Consider the following 22,767-nt stretch of genomic DNA (forward strand, 5'->3'; position numbering starts at 1 on the left):
TATAGAACCAGTTTGGGGAGAATTGACATTTTAACACTATTGAGTCTTTGAATCCATGAACATGCTTAATAATTTCTTTCGTAACGATCAGCACAAAGCTGGTTCCTGTTAGGCGAGGTTAAAGATGTCCCAAACATCCACCTGTTACAAACTGCTGTACCACTCCATCATCTCTAACATCAATTACTCCCCCTTGCCTTAGTACTCTCCCTCCCGCCTTTGGGTTCCGTAATTCACTGCAACGTCTCACAGGACTCACAAACTGTGTAAAGGAAATGACTCACAATATTGTGGAGGCTGGCAAGTCCCAAATCCCTGGGTCAGGCATAGGCTTCTCCCACCCCTACGTGGCAGCAGGGGCTGATGAACTCAAACAGGCAGTTCAGAACACAGGCTGCTGGCTCACAAAGCTGCGGAATATGGTGAATCAAGTCGAATGATGGAGGTCGATGAAATCAGCCTGTCAGACAGCAGGCCTCTGGCTCAGGTCCCAAGAACTGGAGGTCAGTTGATCATGAACCAGACACGGGAGCCAGATGCAGAGAGAGAGAGAGAGAGCCCCCCCAGGCCATCCACACCTATATCATAGGTACAGACCACACCCCAGGGAAGGGCATAACTTGAGTAAGGGTGGGACTTGAGTCATGCCCTTCTGCAAGGCTACCACCCAAGACACACCCTATGCCAGTCCTGTCTCATCAACGTGTAGAGGTCAGGATCCACAGCATATAAAATGGAGGACAACAATACAATACTGGGAATCATGGCCTAGCCAAGTCAACACAACACTAACCCTCACAGGTGCCATATACCTTATTTGCATAGTCCTACCCAACCATTGTGTGTGAGTCACAAAGACCTGGCTAGAGGGCCATATTAAGTAATTCATTACACTGCAATTTCATGCCTCTTTGTTTATTAAGGTCGTCTTTATCTCAGCAGTGCCTTACAGCTTTTAATGTAGAGATGGCACACACCTTTTATTATATTTATTGCGAAGTATTTTATGATGCTGTTGTAAATTGAATTTTTTCTTAATTTCCATTTGTTTGCTGCTAATATAAAAGAATAGGTTTTTGATGTTGAACTTACACTCTGTGGCCTTGCTAAATTTAGTTATTCTGATAGTTTTGTTTCATTTGGGGTTTGTACCTTGGATTTCTCTATAAATAATCATGTCCTCTGTGAATGGGGGCAGTTTTATTTCTTCCTTTCCAATCTTTTATTTGTTTTTTATGCCTTATTGCACTGGTAGAATTGGACATCCTTGCCTTGTTGTCAATCTTAGGGGGAAAGCATTTAGTCTTTTACTATTAATTATGTTAAGTGTAGCTTTTTTCATACATACCCTTTATCTCATTGAGGAAGTTCCCTTCTTTTCCTAGTTTGCTGGAAGGTTTTTTTGTTTTTTGTTATTTTAATGTTATAAATGGTTATTGAATGTTGCCAAGTGCTTTTACTGCATCTATTGAGGTGATCATATAGTTTTTCTCCTTTATTCTATGGTGGATTCCATTGATTGATTTTTTCAAGTGATAAACCCTACTTGGTTATCTTGTATTATATTTTTTTATATATTGCTGGATTAAATTTGCTAATGTCATGTTAAGAATTTTTTATGTCTGTGTTCCATGAAAGATATCAGTCTGTAGTTTTCTTGTAATGTCTTTGTCTTGTTTTGGTATCAGTTATGCTGGCATTTAAAATAAACTTGGAAATATTCTTTCTTTCTCTGTTTACTGAAAGACTTTTTATAAGATTAGTATTCTTCCTTAAATGTTAGAGAGAATTCACCAGTAGAACAAACTATCAAGGCCTAGAGTTTTCTTTATAAGGAAGTTTTTTTATAACAAATTTCCTTGATACTTACTAGAGTTATTCAAAGATTTAATTTGTCTTGTGTCAGGTTTGGTGATTACAGTTTTTCAAGGAATGTAATTGTTTCAGCTGTGTTGTCAAATTTATTGGCATAAAGTGCATATTTCCTTAGGCTTTCGATGCCTATAGTAGCTGTAGTGATAACCCTCTCTTTCATCCCTGATATTGGTAATTTGTGTTGTCTCCTTATTTGTCTTCTCTTTTGTCTGTCTTATCAATTTGTGTTCTTATCGTTATTTCTTTCTTCTACTTATTTTGAATTTAATGTGCTTATACTTTCTTCTTTGATCCATGAGTTATTTAGAAGTATATCATTTAATTTCAGAATATTTGGAGTTCTTCTGGAATCTGTATTATTATTGAGGAGCCCTGATGGTGCAGTGGTTAAAGTGCTCAACTGCTAACCAAAAGGCCAGTGGTTTGAACCCACCAGCTGCTCCATGGGAGAAAGATATGGCAGTCTGCTTCTGGAAAGATTTACAGCCTTAGAAACCCTATGGGGCAGTTCTACTCTGTCCTTTAGGATTGCTACGAGTCAGAATTGACTTGACGATAGTGGATTTGGTTTTTTGGTGTGGTATATTGTTGTTTTGGAAACCCCGGTGGCGTAGTGGTTAAGTGCTACGGCTGCTACGCAAAGGGACAGCAGTTCGAATCCACCAGGCGCTCCTTGGAAACTCTATAGGGCAGTTCTACTCTGTCCTGTAAGATCGCTATGAGTCAGAATCGACTTGATGGCACTGGGTTTGGCTTTTTTTTCTTTTTTGGTTATATTATTGATTTCTGATATAATTACATGTTCCTTAAGATTTTGGTCTTTTGAGCTTTATTGAGCCTTGTTTTATGGCACAGCATCTGATCAATATTGAATTTGCATATGCACTTGAAAAGAATGTATATTCTGCAGTTGTTGGGTGCATTATTCTGTAAATGTCAATTAGGACAAAGTGATTGATAATGTCGTTCAGGACTGCCATATCCTTACTGATTTTTTTGTGTTCTATCAGTTACTAGAAAGTGCTATTAAAATCTTCAAATGTGATTGTGAATTTGTCTGCTTCTTTTAGGTTGGTTTTTGTTTCATGTATTTTTAAGCTTTTTTATTGGGCACATATATATTTATGATTGTTATGACTTCCTGATGTATTGATCCTTTTATCATTATGCAGTGTCCTTCCTTTTTAACTCTGGTGTTATTCTTAAAGTCTATTTTATCAGATGTTAATATAGCCACCCCAATTTTATTGTGATTAGTGTCTTCATGCTATAGCTTTTTCCATCCTTTTACTTTTAAGCAATTTGTGTCTTTATAATTACAGTACATTTCTTCTAAGCAGCAATTTGATATTCCTTTCCTTATCTAGTCTGACAATCTGCCTTTTAATTGGTGTGTTTAGTCCCTTTATATTTAATGTGATTATTTGGTTGGTTATAATTATTAATGTGTATCTTGATTTTGGTGTGCCATTTTTCTTTGTTTTCTGTTTGTCTGATGTGTTTTTTATTCCTCTGTTCCTCACTTTATGCCACCTTTTAGGCATAAAAAATACATATAATCTTTAACTTTTGCCCACATGTACATCAGTGATCTTCATTCCTTCCTGTGGGTCAGAAGTCAGCAAACATTTGACTGTTGTAAACATCCAGGTAGCGGCTTTGCAGGCCATGTATGGTCTCTGTTGTATATTCTTCTTCTGTTTATTTTTGTAACCTTTTAAATGTGTAAAACCATTCTTAGTTTGCAGGCTGTACAAAAATAGACTTCAGGCTGTGGTTTGCTGATTCCTGCTCTAGATCCTAGTTACAGTCTGATATCATTTCCCTTCAGTGTGGTAATGAATTCTTTCAGTTTATATTTGTCTGAAAATGTTTTTATTTTATAATCATTTTTAAAGGATGTTTTTCCTGAATATAGAATTTTGAGTTGATGGGGGCAGGAGGTTGTTGGTGTTTTTCAGCATCCTGTATGGAATACGTTGGTTTTCTCCAGCAGTCTTCAAGATTTTCTCTTTATCTTTGGGCTTTAATAGTTTGGACTTGATGTACCTAGGTGCATATTCTTTGCGGAGCCCTAATGGTACAGTGGTGCAGTGGTTAAGAGCTCGGCTGCTCACCAAAGGTCGGCAGTTCAAATTCACCAGCCTCTCCTTGAGACCCTATGGTGCAGTTCTGCTCTGTCCTACAGGGTCACTGGAGTCAGAATCAACTTGACCGCAGTGGTTTTTTTTAATATTCCTTGTATGAAGCCTTTTGGGGTTTGTCGAGTTTCTTGGATCTATAAGTTGATTTTTTTTTTTTTTTTTTACCAAATATGGGAAGTTTAAATTTTATTTCTTCAAATATTTTTTCTGCCTAATTTTTTCCACTCCTAGGACTTCTGTTATACTGTGGTATAATTGGGAGAGACTAATTAGTGCAGTTGTACATGTTTATAACTTATAAATACATGTAAAATATAATATCAGTATATATTTAATATGAATAGGTATTTATAGATAGATGTGTGCTCAGAACATTTTGATAGAAGCGATATGTGATTGAGAGAGTTTAGAGATGACTGCTTTAGACAGTTCCTAACATTGTGAGTGCTCTAAATGCACCGACTTTGGCCAACCCTGGGTGCCTTTAAGACGGACCTTAACAAGGGGCACTGACGCCATATACACCTGTCTTTTCTGTTAAAGGACAAACCCCTAGAGGGCCAGCTCTAGCTTTACTCTTCTTTATATAAAAATATAAAGACAGTGGCTCTCAGATTGATATTTTTCTTTAATCCAAAAATATTATCTGTAGGAAACAAACTAAAAAAAGGTCACTGAAAGCAGAAAGAGAAAGATGGGTAAAAAGTATACCAGGCAAATAATATAATACAAAAGAAAGTTAGAGTAGCAGTTTTAATATCTGACAGAATAGTGTTTAAGGCAAAAAGCTTAAGGGACACAAAAGGACATTGTATGCTTTTAAAAGGAGCAATAAACAAATATCTATAATGAACAAATATGCATGTAACAATCATGTCTTGATATATATCAAGGAAGAACTGCAGGGAAAAATAAAAAAATAAACAATTATTATTAGAGACTTTAATATCTGCCCCTCAGAAACTGATAGATTAAGCAAACCAGAGATACCTAGGATTTGAACAATTAATAGACTTGCTATCAAATATAATAGAACTCTTTAAGAGAATATGTATTTTTTCAAGTATACATAGAACAGTTACAAAAGTAGTCTGTGTGATAAATCAATGGGATAGATCAGAGAGAAATAAACTCTTACGTGTAATGGTTAATTGATTTTTGACAGGGTTGCCAAAACTATTCAGTATGGGAAAGAGTAGTCTTCCGACACATGGTGCAGGAACAACTAGATACACATATGCAAAAAAGGAAGTTGGAGACTACTTCATACAGTATGCAGATGTCAACTCAAATGGATCAGTAACCTAAATATAAGAAAATATATTTAAAAAGCCAAAATTACACAGCTCCTGGAACAAAACATAGGTGTCTTTGTGATTCTAGATTAAGCGAAGGTTTCTTAGGTATGACACCAAAAGCACAAGCAACTACAGTAAAAAAAAAAAAAAAAAGATAAATTGGACGTAATTCAAACTGAAAACTTTTGTGCATCAAAGGACAGAATCAAGAAAGTGAAAATACAGTCCACAAAGTGGAAGAAAATATTTGCAAATCATATCCATATAAGGAACTCTTACAACTCAGCAATAAAAGGCAAGTAACCCAATTTTTAAAATGTACAAAGGATTTGAATAGAACATTTGTTCAAAGAAGATCTGCAAATGGCCAACAAGTGCATGAGAAGATGTTCAGCATCGTTAATAATTGCGAAATGCAAATCAGAACCACAATGCAATACCACTTCAAAGAGGCAGACAGTAAGGAGTGTTGGTGAGGCTGCAGAGAGGTTGGAGCTCGCATACACAGCCGACAGGATTGTAAAATGGTGTAGCTGCTGTGGAAAACAGTTTGACAGTTTCTCAGACTACTAGACATAAAGCTACTGTATGACCTTTTATGACCCAGCAGTTTTCTTCCTAGCTGTGTGCTGAAGAGAAGTGAAAGCGTATGTCCATGCAGGAACGGGGACGCTAGCGGCTGTAGCAGCGTTGTTTATAACAGCCAGAAATGGCAACAGCCCGAGTGTCTGTCAACTGAAAAATGCACAGGAACGTTAGCTGTAAGATGAAATGAAGTACTGATACGTGCTACAATGTGGCTGGACCTTGAAAACATTTTGCCAAATGAAAGAAGCCATATACAAAAGGCCACGTATTATATGATTCTGCTTATATGAAATGTCCAGAATAGGCAAATCCATAGAGACAGAAAGTAGATTAGTGGTTGCCAGGGTCTGAGAGAAGAGGACAATGGAGAATTACTGCCAATGGGTACAGCATTTCTTTTGGGGATGATGAAATGTTCTGGAAGGAGATAGTAGTGGTGGTTGCACAACTTTTGAGTATACTAAGAACCATGAAATTGCACACTTCAGAAGAGTGAATCTTATGGCATATGAATTATACTCAGTCTCTAAAAAAAAGTAATCTCTGTGTTTGCCTAGATAAACCCATTGCTGTCGAGTTGGTTCCGACTCGTAGCGACCCTATAGGATAGAGTAGAACTGCACCATCGGGTTTCTAAGGAGCAGGTGGTGGATTCAAACTGCCGACCTATTGGTTAACAGCCGAGTTCTTAACCACTGTGCCAGCAGGGCTCCATTTGTCTAGATACTGGTTTCTAAATACCATTGTCCAATAAAAGAAATTGGAGCTCACTGGAAAAGAGATTGATTTCAGAGTTGGGGCAAGGAAAATACAAAATAAGTCTAGAGCATCTGGTAGTGTCTGAAGGTACAGAAGTGCTCAAGAAAAAGGTGGGACGTGTTGAAAGGACACAAGAGCCATCCTGAAGGAGCTCCCAGTGACCAAAACTGAAACAATTTTAGCGACAAAGTAAAAACGATAGATTATAATCCATAGAATAAAATAATTGTGAGTCCACACTAATATAACCAAATAATTGAATAATAAACAAATGGGAGATAAGGGTCAGTTCTCTCTTAACTGAAGAACTCTGATAAATAAAGCAGGAATGAGGGAAATAGAAATCACCATTAGGCAAACACCACAGTGATAATTGTAAGCAAGATCCACTGTTGGAGGGTAAAATTAGCGGGTGACAGTTTGAAGAGAAACAAGATATTTGCATAGTCACAAAGTATCTCCCAAAATATGTTTATTAATTATAAAGTGAATAATAGTAACTTTTTTTCCCAGTAAAGAAATCTGGCAAACACTATCTTAACCAAGATAGCATCACCAGGAATAAGACATATCAAATCAATTTCATTTAGTCCTAGTTATAATGCACTGAGAAGGCCACATCATTTCTGTGGTGTTCTTGCCAAGAATGCATAACCTCAGTCTAATCATGAGAACATTAAACAAACCCAAATTGAGGGACATTCTACAAAATAACTGACCGATACTCTTCTAAAGTATCATGGTCATGAAAGACTAGAGAACTCAGGAACTGTCACAAATTAGAGGAGATAAAGGAGACATGACAATTAAATGCATTGTGGGATCCTGGATTGGATACTGGCACAGAAAAAGAAATTTTTGTGGGAAATATGGTAAAATTTGAATAGGATTTGTAGCTGATAGTATTGTGCCAGTGTTAATCTGCTGATTTTGATAATTGAACTATGATTAACATTAGAAGCTGGGTGAAGTATATACAGAACTCCCTACTATTTTTTTTTTTTTAACTTTTCTGTACATCTAAAATTATTCTGAAATTAAAAATAAAACATTCAGCTCAAGAAGCTAGAAAAAGAACAACAGAGCACTCATAGAAATAAGAAAGGGAATAATAAAGACAAGATCTGAAAATGAAATAGAAAAGTTGAGAGGCTGGCTCTTTGGAATAATTAGTAAGCCAAATTTCTGGCAAGACCAATTAGGAAAAAGATGTGAATACACAAAATGAAAACTGAAAAATACACTTAACTGTATTCCTTTTGGAGACCGTGGTGGCGTAGTGGTTAAATGCTACAGCTGCTAACCAAGAGGTCGGCAGTGCAAATCCACCGGGCGCTCCTTGGAAACTCTATGGGGCAGTTCTACTCTGTCCTATGGGGTCGCTATGAGTTGGAATCAACTCGACAGCACTGGGTTTGGTTTTTGGTTTTGGTATTCCTTTTAATGGCATTGTGTCTTGGAAAGCTGGGTTCTCTGCGGTTGTTGTGATAAGTAAATACTTTGTGGAAATCAATGTGGATTAGGAAATGAGGGCGGTAGCAACCAATCTGATTGGAAAGTTTGAGAAGTTAGGCAGTGTCCAACAGATGCTAAGTTTTTTTTTAGCCTAACTGTTTGATAAACAGAACTGTTTATCTTTTGGCCTTGAGGTGCCATGGAAAAATTACCAAACACCGAAAGTGCCAGGAACCAAGAAAATTTGGAAACTTAGATGAAATATATAAATTTCTAGAAAAAATGATAGGCAACTTGGTAGAATATGAAAAATATTGGGATAATAGTCAAAGATCTGTGCCTGTGTGATAAAAACCAAACCAAACCCTTTGCCGTCAAATGAATTCCGATTCATAGCAACCCTATAGGACAGAGTAGAACTGCCCCGTAGGGTTTCCAAGGAACAGCTGGTGGATTCAAACTGCTGGTTTGGTTAAAAAAAAAAGCATCTGTTAACTCTTAGGTCTGGATGATAAAAAACCCATTGCCATCGAGTCGATTCCAACTCATAGCGTCCTTATAGGACAGAGTAGAATTATCCCATAAAGCTTCGAAGGAGTGCCTGGTGGATTCGAACTGCTGACCTTTTGGTTAGCAACTGTAGCCCTTAACCACTATCCCACCAGGGTTTCCATGCCTGGATGGTAGTACTAGTAAATTCTATCAAATTTTAAAGGAACAATTAATTCCTTTCTTACGCGTTACTGCAGGAAGTGAGAAAAAAGTAAAAGCTGCTCAGCTTTTTTATGAAGCTAGTATGATCTTGATTCCAAAACTGGATAAAGACAATATAAGAGGAAGAGCATTATAAAACCATTTCTTTTATTGCTGTAGAGCAAAGGTTCCTAAATAAAACATGAGCTATCTGAATTCAGGAATGATACATCACAATCACATGGAGTTTAGCCAGGAATCCAAAAGTAGTTCAACTTTAAAACGTATTCGTGTGATTTATCATTTTAGTAGTCGAAAGAAGAAAAATAGGTTCTTCTGATTTGATTCAGAAAAGTATCTTAGAAGTCTCAGTAGCTATTTATGATATAAATTCTTAGCAAACTAGGTATGTAGGGAAACTTTATTATGTGTCTGGGTGTTGAACTTTGAAATCCTTTTTATTACTGACAATTTCAAACATAATAAAAGTAGTGTGAATAGTATCATGGACCTGACATGTACTCATCGTTCAGCTTCAGCGATTATCAACATATGGCAACTCTTTTTAGGCTATAAACCCCGTGCACATAATTCTTTTTCTGTCCTGCCAGATGACTTTAAAGTAAATGCCAGACATCATACCCTTTTATCAACAGATACTCAGTATGTAGCTTTTTTTTTGCCCCACAACCATTAACATCGTATAAAAGAACACTAATTCCTTAATGTCATCTAATGTCTAGCCAGGGTTGAAATTGTCCTGATCGATTCATAAATGTGGACCCAAAGTTCACACATTGCATTTGCTACTGTGCCTCTTGTTTTTTAAATCCATAATAACTTGTAATAACTTTAACTTCATAAGGACTTGTGTATAATTTCTTAGTTCTTAATGTGTCACATGATGCTTGGCTGCTGTCATTTTGTTAAGATTGATCAGTCAGTTCAGGTGTTTGATAGATATATCAATGCATGCATACATACGTCAACCTTTTTACCTAATGTTTTAGCAGTCAGTGAAGATTGCCTATGAGTCGGAATCGACTCGACGACAATGGGTTTTGGGGTTTGGATGATTGCCTAGGTCTATTATTTCATTGTTGTTAGGTGCCATCGAGTCAGTTCCGACTCGTAGTGACCCTGTGTACAACAGAACAAAACACTGCCAGGTCCCATGCCATCCTCACAATCATCGTTACGCTTGAGCCCATTGTTGCAGCCACTGTGTCAGTCCATCTCATTGAGGGTGTTCCTCTTTTTCGCTGACCCTCTACCAAGCGTGATGTCTTTCTCCGGGGACTGATCCCTCCTGATAACATGTCCAAAGTATGTGAGACGCTGTCTCACCATTCTTGCTTCTAAGGAGCGTTCTGACAGTGCTTCTTCCAAGACAGGTTTGTTCTTTTGGTAGTTCATGGTATATTCAGTATTCTTTGCCATCACCACAATTCAAAGGCATCAATTATTCTTCAGTCTTCCTTATTCATTGTCCAGCTTTCGCATGCATATGAAGTGATTGAAAACACTGTTTCATTAGAAATAACAAAATTGTGGTATTCTCATTTTATCGTTTGTTTGTTTTTATTAGCTAGACTTCTTGTATAAAAGAAAAATAGTCCCTCATCGATCCTTTGATTACCCTGAGGCATAGAAAGGCAAAATAGAAGCTTGATTCTTTCTAGGAAGAAACTTTCTCATTAAACCTACAGGAACATAATATTTAATGGAAAGCCTTTAGATGTGTTTACGTTAAGATCTGGAGCATGACAAAAATGCCCACTATTACTGCTGTTGTTTTGCATATTGTTGAAGTTCAGTGCCGGCACTATAAGGAATAGAAATAAAAAATGTAAAGATTGGAAGGAAAAAGATAAAATTGTCATAATATACAGACTATACATTCATTTACTTTGGGGGTAGAGGGACAGAATCAGTGAACTATTAGAGCTATCTTTACTTCATCAGGAAACCCTGGTGGCATAGTGGTTAAGAGCTATGGCTGCTAACCAAAAGGTCAGCAGTTTGAATGCGCAGGTACTCCTTGGAAACCCTATGGGGCAGTTCTACTCTGTCCTCTAGGGTCACTATGAGTCGGAATCGACTCAGTGGCAACAGGTTTGGTTTTTTTTTTTTTTTTTTTTTGCTTCATCAAGGGTACTAACATCAATAGTATTCTTTTTTTAATCAAACTTAACCAACTAGAAAATGAGATTTTATATATATATGTAATTATATGTATATATATGTACATACACACATATATAATTCAAACAGCAAAACCCAGAAAGTACCTAGATATTAATCTAATCAAGAATACAAAGCATTCGTGTGAAGAAAATTTTAAAACTTTAATAAAGGACATAGAAAATTAAATTGGATATGATAATTTATTCTTATAAGGATGTTAGTACTCCTGAAAGTTGGATATTTTTAAGGAGCTCTGTGAACTTATACTAAATGATGTGTGGAAGAATAAATAAGAGTTCTTGAATAGCTTAAAAAAAGTGAACCTTAAAAAAAGGAGACTAAAGGGAAACTTACCCTACCATATATTACAACACAGTATATGAGACCGGAAGAACAAGATGGTAGCTGGCAATCACTACTGACTAGTCTGACCAGGACCACAATAGATGGCGCCACATAGAATAGGATAAAAATGTAAAACAAAACTAAAATTTTTTTTAAAAGGCCAGACTAACTGGACCAATTGAGACCAGAGAACTCCCTGAGACTGTCACCCTGAGATATTCTAAACCTTGAACCAAAACTTTCCTGAGATCATCTTTTAGCAAAACAACATTCATAAAATAAAGGATGTTACTTGTACATATGGTGCTTTACCCAAAAACCATCTCTGTGAGATCAAAAGGTCGATATTTAAAGCAAAAATGAGAACTTAATGGGGCAGGGAAACTTAGATTACTAGAAACTGAACAACCAGAACACAATTAAAGATAATGTTGACATGTTGTGAAAATGTAACTACTCATGACTCGGCGTCTCATTTCCTGGAATCATAAAGATTCTCCTATTTAAGATATGATCTGTAAATGCGTCTAACTGGCAGTATGATGCAGGCCAGTGAAACAACTGAGGACAGCGCTGTCAACTCATCTACCTGTAGAACTCTCACTTCCCCCTCAGGATGCCTCATGGACCATATGTGTTACGTGACAGTTGAACATGTGGACCAAGTGAGGACATCCATGTCAGTCTGTATATTGAACACTTAGAAAGTTTAATTTCCCATTTAAATTAGAATTTAAACATTTTTTATTTAAATTTGATAAAGTTTTAAACATAATTTAAACATTTAATTTCTTCATTACTTTAAAGACCCTTGATCTAAAATAACTACTTAGAGGGAGTTATTTGAAGCCTGGAGATAATATATCTTAAGCAACTATGCAGATTTTGAATCTACTCCATATACATCTGTGTTTTAGTATAAAATACGGTTTCCCCAGATTTTTGAGAAAAACTACCGTTCTATAATAAAAACCCGTATGCCATGCCTTTAAAGATTCCCTAGCACACATCCAGTATGAGAAGCAAAGTCTTAAGCTGATTTCATTGATCAAAGATCTTTGGGAATGATTATTTCCTCTCTTATAACACCAAGAAACTTCTATTCTGGCTCTTGTAGGATGGGTTCCAATTTGAAGCTATTCTGTTATGAAACACACAGTTACTTTATGAGACTCTGATTTTTTTTTTTTTTTCCTTTAACTTTACAGAGACTGTGCAGTTGATCCAACTTGTGTTTTATGCATGGAGTGCTTTTTGGGAAGTGTTCACAGAGACCATCGATATAGGGTTAGTAATGTCAAGATAATAACCGTACTGAGTATTGAATTTCATATGAGATACCTTTTCGTCCTTTTTAAAACCCAAAGATTTAGTATTCAAAAGGGGGGAGAGTGATTTTAGCAATGTGGTATTAAATACCATTGAACATATGATAGCAGTGTAGAAGTGAATTATGAATTCAGCCCTCTTGGGACACACATTTTTAAGAATGACAGTGTAGATATCAGCTCTTCCGTATTGGTTTTCAAATAGTTTGTTTTTGCTTTGCTATTTTTTATGTTTATCGTTTTTGTAATTCTAGGTTTATGAAAAGAATTATCAAAAATTAAAGGATAAAAGTAAGAGTTACAGATGTGAGAGGGAGGTTCTGAAGGGAGGATGTGAAAGAAAAGGCATAAGCAAAAGTGATACGATGATACATTTAAGAAATGTGCTATGATCATCTTTTACAGAAGATTTGTCATTTCTTAATATTAAAGAGGCGTCGACTACAGTGCAGGAAAAGGGTCCAGCTCCAGAGCACAAGACCTACCAGTGTTGTTTTTCTTTCACTGCTGTAATGCAGTCATATGTTTCAGAAACCAGATAGATTTGCCTTTAAGTCAGGGTTACAGGTAGAGGCAGATTACCCCTAAGCCTATCCCAATTCCTCTACTGGAAATTGAAGACAGAGACATGACGATTTAGAGGTTAGATGGAACTTTTCACCCTATTCTCAAGTGAAAAGGCGGAGAAGGAATATATCATCATTGTTCTTAATGAACAAAAATCCTGCTGGGCTCAGGACTGTTCCTCCTGTTTATTTTTACTTACTCTACCTATGTGCTGATAATGATGAACTAAAACAACCACATTAGGTTCCTTCTTTCTTGTATGTTCTCTTTGTTCTCATAAATCAGCAAGAGAATCCCAGTTTCCTTTAACCTGCTCTACCTGTATTTGATAACAGAAACAAGCGTTTAAGCTGTAGGATAGGGTTGTCATTTTCAAGATGGCTGCCTGCCCATGTTTCTGGGTGTATATATTTTGCAGCCTTTGGGAATAACTGTAGTTTGTGGAGGTTATATTCATTGTATTGTGATATGTAACACACAAATTCTTCAGAGAGAATTGGATAGGACTCATTCTAAAAATTACTGCATCTCATAATTATTTTTGACAGTATTGTAAGAAAAGCAGCATTTCCAGTCTACTAATTATTAATTATAGATTCTATCTTACTAGATTGCTTGAATCACTGCCATACTTTAAGAGGAGGTGTGAATAGTATTTGAACCCCACAAGTGGTAAAAACTTTTTTTTTTTTTTTACCAGACAGTCCACTTTTCTATTTCCTGAGCCTCTCTATTACCTGGCCTTTCAAAGAGTGGCGATTTAGAGAGTGTTGGAGAAGAAAAATAAACATATCTGTAGTCTTTGTTGGTAACTTTCTCTTAAAGATCTCTAAGACTCTTCCAGGAGACAGAAGCTGTAGGAATCTTTATGCCCTTGAATCTGTTATACTACACTCTAGCACCACAACCCATTAGTATAGATACCAACGTTATAGCAATTTAGCCAAAACACAGCTGAAAAAACCCTTGTGGTCATTGTGGTTTTCCTAATTAAGGAAATCATGTACGTGGACATATTCTACTTCTTACAGTATCTGTAGTTTCCTAGACACTACAACGTAGGTTATTTTATTTTTAAATCACTTAGATTAGCCTATAGGCTTATTTAAAATAAGCTTTAAAATATTTTAAAATAAGCTTTAAAATATTTTTAGTTTGATATTTAATGAAGGTAAGTACCCCTCCAGAGAAATTAAACGCCTAAGCAGTGTTATTTGCTTAGCACTCAGTATTCTTATTTACATGCTGATTTAAATCGCCCTTAGTAAATAGTTGTTGACAAGATACTTTACACTTTTTTTTCAAGATGACAACTTCAGGAGGTGGAGGTTTCTGTGACTGTGGTGATACTGAAGCTTGGAAAGAGGGACCTTACTGTCAAAAACATGAACTTAACACCTCTGAAATTGAGGAAGAGGAGGTAAAAACATTTTTGCCAAGTTATTTTGAAGGAAATACTCTTTTAACCATGAGTTTGAAATATTTTCAGACATAGGGATTAGGTTTTAATATGAAAAAGGGTGAGCAAAATAATCTTGTCACTATTAACAGTGCTTAAAGGTACTTGGAAAATTCTTTGCTTTTTTGGCGGGGGGTAGATGCTGTCCTATTGCTAGTAGTATACCCTTGAAATTCTACAAATTCAGTTTAAAATTCCTTTTTTTTTTTTTTTTTAGTTTTAATTTGGTTAGGTCTTTTTGTTTCGATATTTCGTTTCGTTTTACGTATGTATGAATTTTTTTTTTTAAGGCCTAATTTATTATTGAAGGAATTTTTTTTAGTATGTGTAGACCAGTTAACTTGGTTTTTGTATATTTGTGTTGTAACTAAGGCTTCGTAGGCCAGATTTCTTTCGTATGGCCATACATGGCAGCCAATCCTAACCAGCATCTCCCAGTAAATCAGTGCCATTGGATATGCAATGGGACCAAGCATGGAGATAATAGCTCAGTACAAATTATACCCACTCCACCTGTAAATATGTGCATTCTCTTGTTGTTGGTCCTGCCTTTTTTTTTTTTTTTCCTAAATATTTGTGATGATGTCGTGGACCTTCCCACTAAATAAATGTTTGAATTTCTGCTGCTGTTGTTTGCAACAATTTGATGTTCGGCTGAAGACCCTTATTTTAGATTTTATCATTTTATTGTGCTTTAAGTGAAAGTTTACAGCTCAAGTTAATTTCTCATTCAAAAATTTATACACATACTGTTTTGTAACATGAGTTGCAATCTAGATTTTATTATTTTTAAATGGCAGGGAGGTGGGTATGTGTAACAGTGTCAGTAGGCCTGGTACTGATTTAGGGCAAGTGGACATTAATAGTCCTTGCTGATGCACATACTTTGCAGGTCTCAGATATTTTAATGGAATGACCAAGACTCTGTGGTGTAGAACAGTGTCTTTTTAAACAGCGTTTCATGGAAACCTGAGACTTTGTGCAAGTGTTCTGGAATTTGCCATAGGGAGATACCAAGTGGTGAAGGCTCCAGGATTTCTTCACTTGAATTGGACCGGCTCCATTTTTATCTTTTTTTATATGTTGGATTGGAGATCTGTATGTAAAAATACAAAGCTAATAAAAACATTTTTTTTAAAAAAAAAGAATTCTACTCTAATAAAAGATTAAAACCACTTTGGGACTTCTGTTACCTTTTTGTCCTTGTGTTTGAATAGACTTAACATAGTTTTCTAAGAAAAAAATTTGGACCTGCAGTTTCCTTGTTGGCTTATTCTTATATATTAATGGGGTGGCTATCAAATAGTGTGTTCTCTGATTAATTTTCTGAATTTTAAGATGATGCCAGCCACAGCCTGGCTGAAATCATATGGTCATGCCCTAGAAAGTATATACTCTAGGAACCTGAAAGAGAGTAAAAACTCCAAACTCTTCCATTTAACTGTTATTTTTAAAAGTTCAGTTAAGAAATATGAAGTCTTTAAGGACTACTTAAAAGATGGCATATCTGGTCTCCACTCACTAAATTTATAAATACATCTAGGTTTTCTACAATTTATACTTGAACTGAAAGAGACCTATATGTTCTTTATTTTATTTTATTTTTATTCTTACTATGCCTTAAGTGAAAGTTTACAAATCAAGTCAGTCTCTCATACAAAAATTTATACACACCTTGCTATATACTCCTAGTTGCCCTCCCCCTAATGAGACAGCACACTCCTTCTCTCTACCCTGTATTCCCCATGTCCATTCAGCCAGCTTCTGTCCCCCTCTGAAAGAGACCTATATATTTCTTGGAATATAGTTTTTTTAGCCTGTCATAAAATTCCTTTTGTTCAACATAATTTTTTTGGTGTACATTCAGCCTGCATTTCAAGAAAAAGGCTAGCAAAAGCTTGGTAATGTATTTTGTAGGGATAATGTTTGGGAGTTTCATGAATCTTCTCAACTCTTGGCATTTGGGATGGGACAGTTCTTCATCATATAGGCCACAAGTGGGCTGTAGTCCCACAGACCACATCTCGTCTGCTACCTGTCTTGGGCTGGCTGGTGAGCTAAGAATGGTTTTTACATTTTTAAATAGTTCAAAAAATTCAAAAGAATAGTATTTTGTGACGTGTGAAAATTATATAAAATTCACATTTCAGTGTCCATAAAGTTTTATTGGAAGTCATTTATATGTTGTTTATAGCAGCTTTCCCACTGCAGTAGCAGGATTGAGTAGTTACCACAGAGTCTCTGCAGGCTGTGAAGACTAAAATGCTTACTATCTGACCCTTTACAGAAAAAGTTTACCAACCCCGGTATAGACTGTCAGAAGCATTGTGTTTAGCATACCTGGTTCCCACTCACTAAATGCTAGTAGCATCTCCCACCACTGTGACAGCAAAAAATGCCCAACCAGATTTCCGAATGGCCCGTTGGGCATGGGAATGAGCAGAGTGTGTGGGTACGAAGATACCTGTAGGAGCGGTAATTCAGAACCACCACATCCTACGTGATAGTGTCTCCTTTGTTAATCTTCATAAAGGTCCATAAGAAATTCCTCTTAGGTCTCTGCGGTAAGAAACATTCTGTGTTTTTTGGTATGAGTCTGACAATTGATTGTGTTTCCTTTTGTTGAGCCTTCTGAGGGACACAGAGCTAAATGTTTGGCCAGTCTATACTATACTGTACAGCTGTATGGACATTTATTTGATCTTCATTATAGATAGATGTTATCTTGACTTATTTTCCTACCTTTATTTTCTGTTACCTACTTTGTGCATCTCTTTTTTGTTTCGAATACTATTTTATTGCATTGGATGTATCACTTAAGTTGCTGCAAATCCTTTTTAAAATGAGATTTAATTAAATAACAAATATTAGCTGAACGAACAACCTTAGTGAAGATTTTGATAATCTGAAATGTTCGCCCGTCAGTGCTGCTCCCATCTCATTTGAATGTAGATGAGTGATTATTAACAGCTAAAACTTATACCAAGTACTTCACTTGATTTATCTCATTAATTCTCAGAACAATCCTATACAATGGATAACTCTTGTTGCTAATGTTTTATAAACACAGAAGGTTGAGTTTCAGAGAGAGCTGAAATTTGCCCAAAGCCTCCCACGTAGTAAGTGCTGGAGCTGAGGTTTGAACCTAGGTAGAACAACGAAGTCTAGACCCCAGAAACGGAACTCTTAATAGTACATTATATTAGTTTTTTAAAGCATTTTTAGCGGTGAGATTGTTTGTGTTTGTTTATTTTCAAATAAAATTCTAATACAAAATTCCTGTAATAAAACAGATAAAAATGATATTACTAATAGGTTTAGTTTTTCTAAGTTAAACAGCATATTATTTATTTGGTCAATTCATAAGGTGAATTAATAACTTCATTAAATTACTTAATTAAATCTCATCCTAAAGAGGATTTGCAGCACCTTAAGCAATACATCCAATGTAGTAAAATAGTACTCAGAACAAAAAGAGATGTATAGAGTAGGTAAAGGGAAAATAGATAGGAGATGAGTCAAGATAACATCTATTTATAATGTAGATCATAGCATAGACAAACCTTCCGCTCTGTGTTTTGATAACTTTTCTTGGAGTTGCCTTAATAAAATACCACAAAGTGAGTAGCCTGAAAGAACAGAAATTTATTTTCTCACAGTTCTGGAGACTAGAAGTCTAAATCAAGGTATCGAGCCGTGTTGATTCCTTCTGGGAACTTTGAGAAAGGAACTGTTCGGTGCCTCTCCTGGCTTCTGGTGGCTGCCTACATCCTTGGCATTCTTTGCTTGTAGGTCCTCGTAAGCTGTCTTCCCCTTGTGTGTGACCGTTTCCATGTGCGTCCTTTTCTTTTAGAAGATACCACTCAGAAGGGTTAGGATTAGGACCCACCCTCCTCCAGTATGACTTTATTATAACATCTGCAAAGAAAAACCTGTTTCTCCAAACAAGGTCACACTAACTAGTACAGGGGGTTAGGACTTCAACATATCTTTTCGGGGGACACATTTCAATCCATAACATGACCGTTAAGTCTTTAGTTTATTTCTATATTTTGTTTTAGTTGGGCAGTAAAGAGAAAATCCTTATTCATACCTTATTTGCATATGACAGCATTTAAAGTCTTTATTGTGATACAGGCTTATATGTAAAAATGCAAACGTTACAGAAGTGTATCACCTGCAAGATTGAAGTTCTCTGTAACTCCCATTGCCCTCTTAGATAACCATTGATGAACTTCATAACCTCTTTTTAGCTTGAAAGAAGAGTAAATCAAAGTTGACTCACCAAAAAAATGCCTGCATTCTCTCACATAAATACAATCAAAGAACTAAAATTATTAGTAATAATTGATAACACAACATAGGATAAGGTGGTCATTTATTTACTTATCACAACTGACTTATGCTGTGACAATAGCACTTTGAGCACAAGTGCCTCAGTCTTTCCTGGCATTTAATTTACTAATCAGTGACACATTTTTCAAGAAGTTTACATGTATGTACAAAGATGGCAAGAGAATCTGCTTTCCTAGGCCTGCCCCAAAGTGGGTTAATCTAGCTGCAAAATTACCCATTGGTGATTCCCAATATGTAACATAATACATTTTAGAGTATGTTTTCCTACTACAGTTTTTTAATATAGATTATTATATATTTTTTAACTGACATGTAAATCAAATAGGAAGCACCTCTACCGGACCCTGGGATTTTGTAGAATGAAGTTTGAGAACTACTGGCTTGGATTTTCAATAATTAGCTGATCTTTCTGTTTTAGGATCATTTGATTCTTATGAATTCTGTTTCTCATAATTCTTCATTCTCTAAATGTTTTATATTATGGGATGTAGTTGTAAGAAATGGAATGACTATATTAATGAGATAATATAACTCAATAAAAACTCAAGAAAGTTGAGTTTTGGTTTTACTTTCTATTCTGGTGTAGTTCGAGTTTCATGTTATTATTATGCCCACTCTTTTGTGAATACCAGGAGATACCAATTCTAGTTCCTTCTGTGCACATGTGGTTTTATTATAACAACATCTAGCACCGCCATAAGAAATAATAATAAACCTTGCTAACTGAAAGAAAATACTCGATGGAACAAATAAAGCAGCCTGTATGGGAAGAGTCATAAGTAAAAGGTGCTGTAAGAACTCGGAAACTCCTTTTCTTTCTGGGAAACATACCTTCTTCAACCCCTAGATCCATCTACTTTAGGAATCTTTGTCCTTTTTCCTCCATTCTTTTTTGTATTCCACCTTCTCCATTTGTTTTACAGCAGTCTGCCAGGTTTATCTTTGGTGTATGCATTCAAAGATATTCTACATCCTTATATGTACATTTGCAAAAATTTGCTGATTCCATTCCATGGTGGGGATTTTCTTATTTGAAAAAATGAATTCAACCCTGTTTAGCCATCAAGCTAAGCAAAGTGTTAAGACTTAAGGTAAAGTGTTACAATTAAAGATCGTGTAAAACATTTTGCCAACCTTAACTGAAAGAAACAATGATAAAAACTTAGTGTAAGAAACTAGGTTTTTTTTTTTACATTAACCTAGAAATGTAGTGGCTTCTTCACTGTTAAGCCTGATGTGTGATGGTCCCCAGTTAACACACATTTGCACCTCACCTGCTGAGAGAAAGTAGACACCTGAGTGATTCGTACAAGATTAAGGGGACGTTTTCTGACGTGGTTGAGTTCTTACCTGCAAAATCCCCCAAATTAGTCTCTCCATTATACCTATAAAACCAAAGATTGCTTGGCTGTCTTAAGATAACATTTTTTTGTTTATTGTGAGAAATTGGGGGTTAGTAGTATATGAAGCTATAAAGATGGTTTGATCTTAGAGATACTAGAATGCAATTTTAGATTTATGCATTGGGCATTGAAGTATCATTTAGTGTTTTGATTCATCAGTTCAGTAACTGGAATTACTCTGAGCAGAATGTTTTAGGAAGCTTGATTTGATAGGAAGTAATGTAAAAAAAAAAAAAAAAATTTTTTTTTTTTTTAATGTGTAGGATCAATTTGAGTGAAGCGAAGCTGGAGCTGGAAGACCAATCAGCATTTTACAGTAGTCCTCTGAAGAGTAGAGGCAGAGCAGGGAAGAGGAGAGTTAATGTGTGTTTAACATGGTTGCTTTTTTCCCCCTACTTTTTCTTTCAGGATCCTCTTGTGCATTTATCAGAAGACATGATAGCAAGAGCTTACAATATTTTTGCTATTATGTTTCGGTATGCTGTAGAGATACTAACCTGGGAAAAAGAAGATGAATTGCCAGCAGATTTAGAGATGGTGTAAGTATAACCCATTTATTTTTGTTTTTTGAGGAACTACTGAATTTTAATACAGCTAGAGTAGGACATGATCTTTTTAAAAAAAAAAAATTAGTGTCCAGCAGAAGAATAGCCTTGATTTTTTAGTTTTCAAATACATGTAATCCACTTAACTGGTTTATCCCTTTTGGTTGGTTGGTTGGTTTGTAGACGTATTTAAACCACGTCGAGGCTCTACCACTGGATTCAGGCATATTCAGTTTTGTATTCTTTGATTGTGTCATAAAATTGATAAGTTAACTCTGTAACATGCTCTGATGATTATTTTTTGTTTCACTTATCAGATATCATTAGGCAATGAGTTCTTTGATATGAGTTTTCTGGTTCAAATAAATGCTCAAACTCAATTTTAACCATTTTCATTCTAAATCTTTATAAAATTCTACACTTTGCATTTTTAGAGTATTGTGGGAGTTGCAAATTTGTAAACAGGGAGTAAGATTCTTCCATAGCTGTATCTTGCTTTATTTTAATTTCAGATATTCCCAATATCAAAATTAGAAGACTTGATTTAAAAAATTGTTTTCCATCTTACCTGGGAAAAAATCACATCTGGTAAACCTGGCCACCATCAGTAGACTGGTTGCTGTCTCCTTAGAGGAAAATGTACCCTCCCTTTGACCAGCATCTACCCGACTTCTTCATTCAGTTATATTACCTGTCTGGCCCAATACACATTTGAATTCGAGGCCCCTGAAGTAGACGCCATTGAAGAATGTTTACAATACATTAACACACCCCCACCAGTTATATTTTTTGAGTTCTTGTGTCTGCTTTTATCACAGGAATTTGTTTCTCTGTGTTTTTTATTAAATTTGAGATTAAAGGCTCACTTTTTTGTTTTGTTTTGTTTAGTGTGCTTGCTTCAAACAGCCTTTCCTTTTAATTCTAACCAATACTTGTTAGAATTGTACTCATAATTATGATGAATACAAGCTGGAGGTAGGCCTGCAGGACACTTGGTGTGTTTCTTTTTAGCTTTCTCAACAATATTCCAGATAGTTAAGGTTGTGGGTTAAATGTTTTCTAGATAAGTATACTGTACTCTCTTTGGAAATGTCAAAAATGACTTAGAACCTCATGACTTTATCTTTCTACACTTCAGGTTGGGAACCATTGATACAAGATCTAAGTTTAGACCCTAGAGAATATAATAGTTTTTGTTTTTCATTCCATTGTAGGTTCAGAGTCACCAGCATGAAAGGCAAAAGAATCTAACTTGGTTCTTTTATAATGTAAATGGTGTTCCATCTGTCCAAAAACATGACTCACCCATTGTCCTTTAGATACCAAGTCCAGCTGGTTCTCCTTCCTAAAAACCTGTCACATCTTTGTGTGTGTGTGTGTGCGCTTTAAGTGAAAGTTTACAATTCAAGCCAGTTTCTGATACAAAAACTTATACACACATTGTTATGTGACCCTAGTTGCTCCCCCTACAATGTGACAGCACACTGCTTCTCTACCCTGTATTTCCTGTGTCCATTCAGCCAGCTCCTGTCCTCCCCCTGCTCCCTAATGTTGCCTCCAGATAGGAGTTGCCTCATTGTCCCATGTGTCTGCTTGAGCTAGGAAGCACACTCCTCACCAGTACCATTTTCTGTCTTATAGTCCAGTCTAATCTTTGTCTGAAGAGTTGGCTTCGGGAGTATAAAAACCTTTCAAATCTTTATTCTTCTGTTCATCTCCATTACTACTACCCTAGATGCCTAATTATGCTTGAACAGCCTGGGCT

General features: G+C 35.9%; 1 protein-coding gene across 10 annotated transcripts in view; it reads left to right on the forward strand.

Annotated features, from left to right (window-relative positions):
• Positions 1-22,767, forward strand: part of UBR2 (ubiquitin protein ligase E3 component n-recognin 2) — a 129,153-nt gene that overhangs the window by 23,931 nt on the left and 82,455 nt on the right. For 8 of the 10 annotated variants that reach the window (XM_023545647.2, XM_003403912.4, XM_010587621.3 and 5 more), the window contains 3 exons: positions 12,553-12,631; positions 14,546-14,659; positions 20,866-20,996. In XM_023545647.2, the coding sequence (XP_023401415.1) occupies positions 12,553-12,631; positions 14,546-14,659; positions 20,866-20,996 (324 nt within the window). The remainder of the gene's footprint in view (positions 1-12,552; positions 12,632-14,545; positions 14,660-20,865; positions 20,997-22,767) is intronic. The other 2 variants (XM_023545657.2, XM_023545660.2) reach the window with 2 other exon arrangements.

Source organism: Loxodonta africana, chromosome 1, assembly GCF_030014295.1.
Source record: "Loxodonta africana isolate mLoxAfr1 chromosome 1, mLoxAfr1.hap2, whole genome shotgun sequence".
Taxonomy (NCBI): domain Eukaryota; kingdom Metazoa; phylum Chordata; class Mammalia; order Proboscidea; family Elephantidae; genus Loxodonta; species Loxodonta africana.